Source organism: Tupaia chinensis, unplaced genomic scaffold, assembly GCF_000334495.1.
Source record: "Tupaia chinensis unplaced genomic scaffold, TupChi_1.0 Scaffold000159_1, whole genome shotgun sequence".
Classification (NCBI taxonomy): domain Eukaryota; kingdom Metazoa; phylum Chordata; class Mammalia; order Scandentia; family Tupaiidae; genus Tupaia; species Tupaia belangeri.
In genome coordinates this window covers 2,085,702-2,090,387 of record NW_006159630.1, presented here as the reverse complement: position 1 = coordinate 2,090,387, position 4,686 = coordinate 2,085,702, and the positions used below count along the sequence as shown (strand labels likewise).

The 4,686-nt window shown below is 60.1% G+C and overlaps 1 protein-coding gene across 1 annotated transcript in view; it reads left to right on the top strand.

Annotated features, from left to right (window-relative positions):
* The window catches only part of ENDOV (endonuclease V), a gene marked incomplete in the record, with an annotated part of 15,708 nt that extends 11,237 nt beyond the window's left edge, over nucleotides 1-4,471 (top strand). The window contains 2 exon segments of the mRNA XM_027770743.1: nucleotides 716-792; nucleotides 1,972-4,471. Of these exon segments, the coding sequence (XP_027626544.1) occupies nucleotides 716-792; nucleotides 1,972-2,194 (300 nt within the window).
* Between the last annotated feature and the right edge of the window lie 215 nt (nucleotides 4,472-4,686).

The following is a 4,686-nucleotide window of genomic DNA, read 5'->3' as shown; positions in this document are numbered from 1 at the left end:
AAGCGCTGGGCTCTTGGCTGTCCTCACCCACTGCCCCTGCCAAGCCAGTGTGGGGGCCCTGGGCATGGGTGCCGCTGCACCTGCGCCAGGCCCAGGCTTTCCCGCCGGAGAAGGCACAAGTGCTGCCGGCCCCTCCCATGCCTCCACCGTGCCCCACTTCCCCCAGCTGGCACAGCACCGTCTGGGGATTAGCTTTTGCAGCCTCAGCCTCGAGGCTAAGCTGAGCCCATTGGAGCCCGGATCAGAGGGGCCTCCTGAGGCCAGGTCCCCGGGGGGGTCCTGCTCAGGCCTGAGCACTGTGCCCCGCCAAGTCTGCCCTGACCCCTCCCTGCAGCCTGCAAGTTCTCTTTTATTCTGGCGACTCTGCAGAACCCTGGAGATGAGATGGTTTGGTGCTGGGGAGAGACGGTGAACCCAAAGTGAGGGCAGACCCACGGGGCTGAGTCTCAGAGAAGGGGTTTGAGCAGAGCCGCCGCCACTTAAGCAGCGCTGGCTAGGAAGTGCATTGCGACCCCACCTGCCTCCTTGACCCAGCAGCCAGGTCTCCCGTGTGGACCTCAAGAGTGGGCTAGAGTCTGCCGTCGCAGGGCCACGGCCTGCAGTCCTGGTGTCTGTCATCCACACCCAATGGCACGGCCGCTTCCAGTGCGGAGCTACGTGGGACTGCCAGCCCGGACCCAGCCCCCTTCTCATTCGAGCCCTCTGTCTCCTCCAGGCTGACATCCGTTCCCGAGAATACATCCGCCGAACTCTGGTCCCCCCCGAGAACCCCCCCAAGCGGGGACAGGAGAGGTGAGTGGGGGCAGGTGGCAGCTACATAGACTCGGCTCATGGACACCACATGGCTCCCAGGCGGCCCGGCCTCCCCATGCAGCAGTGGCTCAGGACAGAAGTGCGGCCAGAGCTGGTGGGGCCCAGGACAGGTCCTTGAAGGGGAAGGACAGTTGTGTGGATTTCAAGGTCCATAAGAACTCTCTAGAAAGACATGCTCCCTAGAGCTCTTCACCCTGGGCTCTGCAGCAAGGGTATAGCCTGTGGGGTTAGACTGGTCCCAGCCTGGTCCATGCGTCCTCTGTACCATCTAAGCCTCATTTTCCCCTTCTGCCAGTTAGGCACGGAAATGACTGTCCTACCAGGTTCTCATAAGATAAAGTGGGACCAGGGCCAGGAGGTGGCATGGTGGTTGAGGTGCTAGACTCCCGTGTGACTATGGTTCGAGTCCCAGACCTGGTGGCTTGCTTTCTCACTATATCCATCTCTCTCTCTTTCTCTTTGATTAAATTTTAAAAAAATAATAAAATTAAACCATTCTCTTTTTATTTGAGAGATTTTTGCTATAGGATATGTGCACTCACCAGAGAGGCAGATAGAGACAGTGAGGAGTCACCCCCCAGGGTGATGGCCATGCCACAATCCCTCCTCCTCCATTCTCTCAGGATTTGGGACACACGCCTTGACATGAATCTCAAGCCGCTGGATCCAGCACTCGAACTGCATTCAGCCGTGTTGGAGTCCAGCACCTTAACCGCTATACCCCCTGCTGGCCCCAAGTAAAAGGATTCCTTTTTTGAAAAAACAGCGGTCTGGGACAGATGGGCTCTGCTGACGACGCAGGCAGTCTTCAGGGCTGTGCAACTGCGACCTCACACTGCAGATGAGGCTGAAGCCCGGGGATTCAAAGCACGGGGGGGTTCAGCGAGCCTTGCCCTGACTCTACGCTGATAGGGTGCTCCTAATGCCCGCCTGAGGGTGCCCAGCCTGCCTCGGCCCCGCAAGGCTCCCACAAGCACTAGGGAGTGGGTGGCCGGGACCCCGAGCTCACACCGGGCTGTCCAGCGCAGTGCAGGGTGGACTGTCGACCCTTTGTCTTGGCCCGCTGGCGGGCACCAAGCATGCAGCTCCCAGGGGCCAGCGGAAGGGGAGTAAGGCTGGCTCTGCAGTGGATGCAGCCCCTTGCCGTATCATTACCAGGAGCCAGAAGGCACAGCAACGAGAGGCCAGCCCCACAACAGCCTCAGGAGAGCCAACCAGGGAGGACACGCCTTGCACACCCCAGCTCGAGCCCCAGGACAGGCCCAAGAGCCCCGGCCTCGGGTCCCCCAGAGCCAGGAACCAGGACATGCAGACAAATGGACCTCGGGGCCAGGAAGAGGTTAAGGCTGCTGGCCTCCACACTCCGGCCACGGAACAGTAGCTGCCCTCCATGCTGGTAGCCAGGGTCTGCAGGGATCCTGGCAGAGCACCCTGCTCCTGAACAGCACTGACTGCATCCCATCAGGGACGCGGCAGGCCCTGCCCTGCTCATGGAGGGAGCTACCCCTTGCTCCAGCTTCAGTGGCTGCTGGGGTCACAGTGCCTTAGCAGAAGACAGGCCCCCGGGCACCACGGCAGTCCCGGAAACGTGAGCTTGACTTCCAGGAGCTCGGGTGCCTGGCGGGCCTGTGTCTGCCTGCCAACACAGCTGACACCCACTTCTGCTGTTCCTTCCTTCAGGGTCCACTTTTAAACCAGCACACACTTCCTGGTGGCCACTCCACCCTGACCTGGAAGAGTGCCAAGCTGGGGTGGCAGGGCTTCATGCCCGGTCCATGTTGATTCTGACCCCAGGCCATCTATCCCAGCCTGCCTGGACAGGCCCTGGGGTTCACAGGGCACCACGGGCTAGGGATGGGTTCCGGGACCCTGGCCAGGAGGGTAGGGCAGCCTGTCCCCACCAGGCCCCAGAGCCACGGCTCTCCTGCCCACTGCCACCTCCGTCTGCTGCGGCCTTGACTCCACCCCGTGCCGGCCGCTTCCTCCTCTCGGGTGGACTGGAAGTCTCAGCTGAAGGGCAGGGGTCAGAGGGTGGCCCTCCCACAGCCTGGCCTCAGCCCTGGTGCCTCCTAAGCCCCCCAGTCTGCTGAGGCGTGTGCAAAGATCCTGCAGCCTTTCCTGGCATTTACCCGCCTCTCCAAGGAGGAGCTGTGGTTGAGACCTGACACCTGCGGCAGGCCCAGGCCTGCCCACTCTGGCACCGCTCCCCCATTCTCAGTGCGCCCTGGAAGTAAGTAGCAGGGGAGGGTTGGGAAGGGGCCTGCCACTTCAGCTGCGCTAGTCCAAAGCCTCTGTTGGGCGGGGCTGCAGGGCTGGATGGGGAAGAGCTGAGCCTGTGTAACTGCCCTCATCTGGTGGCACTGCCTCTATTTTAGAAGCTTCCATAGCAGGTAGGACCACTCTGGGAGGGACAGAGCTTTGGAGGCAGAGCCAGGGGCTGCGCAGGGTCCCTCTAACGTGAGGCAGGCAGGAGGCCCGAGGCCAGTTTGTTGGTGACGCCGCGCAATGTGAGGGGCTCCACCATAGCTCGCTGTGATCAGCAGGTTCCGACATGTTCCTTAGGAGCCTCCTCGGGGCTCCTGGGCAGGAGGGTCAGGCCAGGTTTTGGCCACCCACCTGCATGTGCGCCCTACAGTGACAGCATGGTGGGGAGTGGGGTCAGGGGCTCCAGAAGGGCCGAAGGCAGGCCTGGGCGTGGGGAGCGCGGTGCTGGGTGCTCCAGCTTCTGTCGTCTGCAGCACCAGCCAGGGCCAGCCTGGAAGATAGCTCAGCACTGTGGCCCAGGGCCCCGAGCTGAGAGCCGGCCAGGACCGGGCCTGGCGTCGGGCCCTCAGAGCCATGTGCTGCCTGGCCTAGTGTCTGCCATCTTTCACTCAGCGTGGTATTCTCGAGGGTTGTCCACGTCACACCGATGTTGGGACTTGGCCCTTTTTATGACCTAGTGGCATTCCATGGGCCAGCCCTGCCATAGCGTCCCCGGGCACGTGTGGCTGGGTGTTGGCGGTGTTAGTTCGGGGCTGAGGTGAAGAGTGCTGCTGTGGGCAGGCCCTGCAGTGCTGTGTGAACACGTCTACACTGTCTGGGGCACACACCTGCCAGTAGTTTCTGGGTCTTAGGACAGCCTGTGTTTAACTCTGGAAGTGACCAGACCGTTTCCACAGTGGCTGCACCTTTTCCAAACCCAGGGCAACCCACAGGGATCTATCTGGCTCTCACCCACGCCCGTTACCTGCCCTGTGCATCTGGCACCCCAGCCCAGGACCTGCACCCCGATGGTGACGGTGTCGTGCGTTTTGCATGCCGTTCAGTTGTGTATCTTCTCGGGAGAAACACCTACTCAAACCCTTTGCCCATTAAAATACATACATTTTATGCGCGAGTCACCCTCAGCAGTCTCTCCACTCCATAAAGGCTCCCTGTCCTAGCCAGTTAGGGCGTGTTCAGGTCGACCTGGGATTTGAACCTTGGCCTCCTGTGTGGCTCCAGTGTTGTACAGCAGAGGCCTCCCACCTGTGCTGCCACAGCCGGGCCCCTGCTTTAAAGTCGGATTTGTCTTTATCGTTTAGTTGCAAGGCTGCTTTATCTGTTCTGGACACTTGGGCTGTCCTTCATCTAACTTAGTGTCCTCTGATGTATAAAAATGCATACATTTGATGAAGTTCGATTTTTTGTTTGTGCTTTTGGTGTCATATTTAAGAGCTATTGCCTAAATCCAGGGGCTGGCAGATGGTGTGGCACTTAAGGACGCCGGACTCCCACATGGCCAACTGCGGTTCAAGTCCTGGACCTGGCACCTTTCGTTCTCACTTTCCCTCTCTCTCACTCTCTTTCACTTTGTCCCTCTCTGGTCAAATTAAAACAAATAAACAAAGT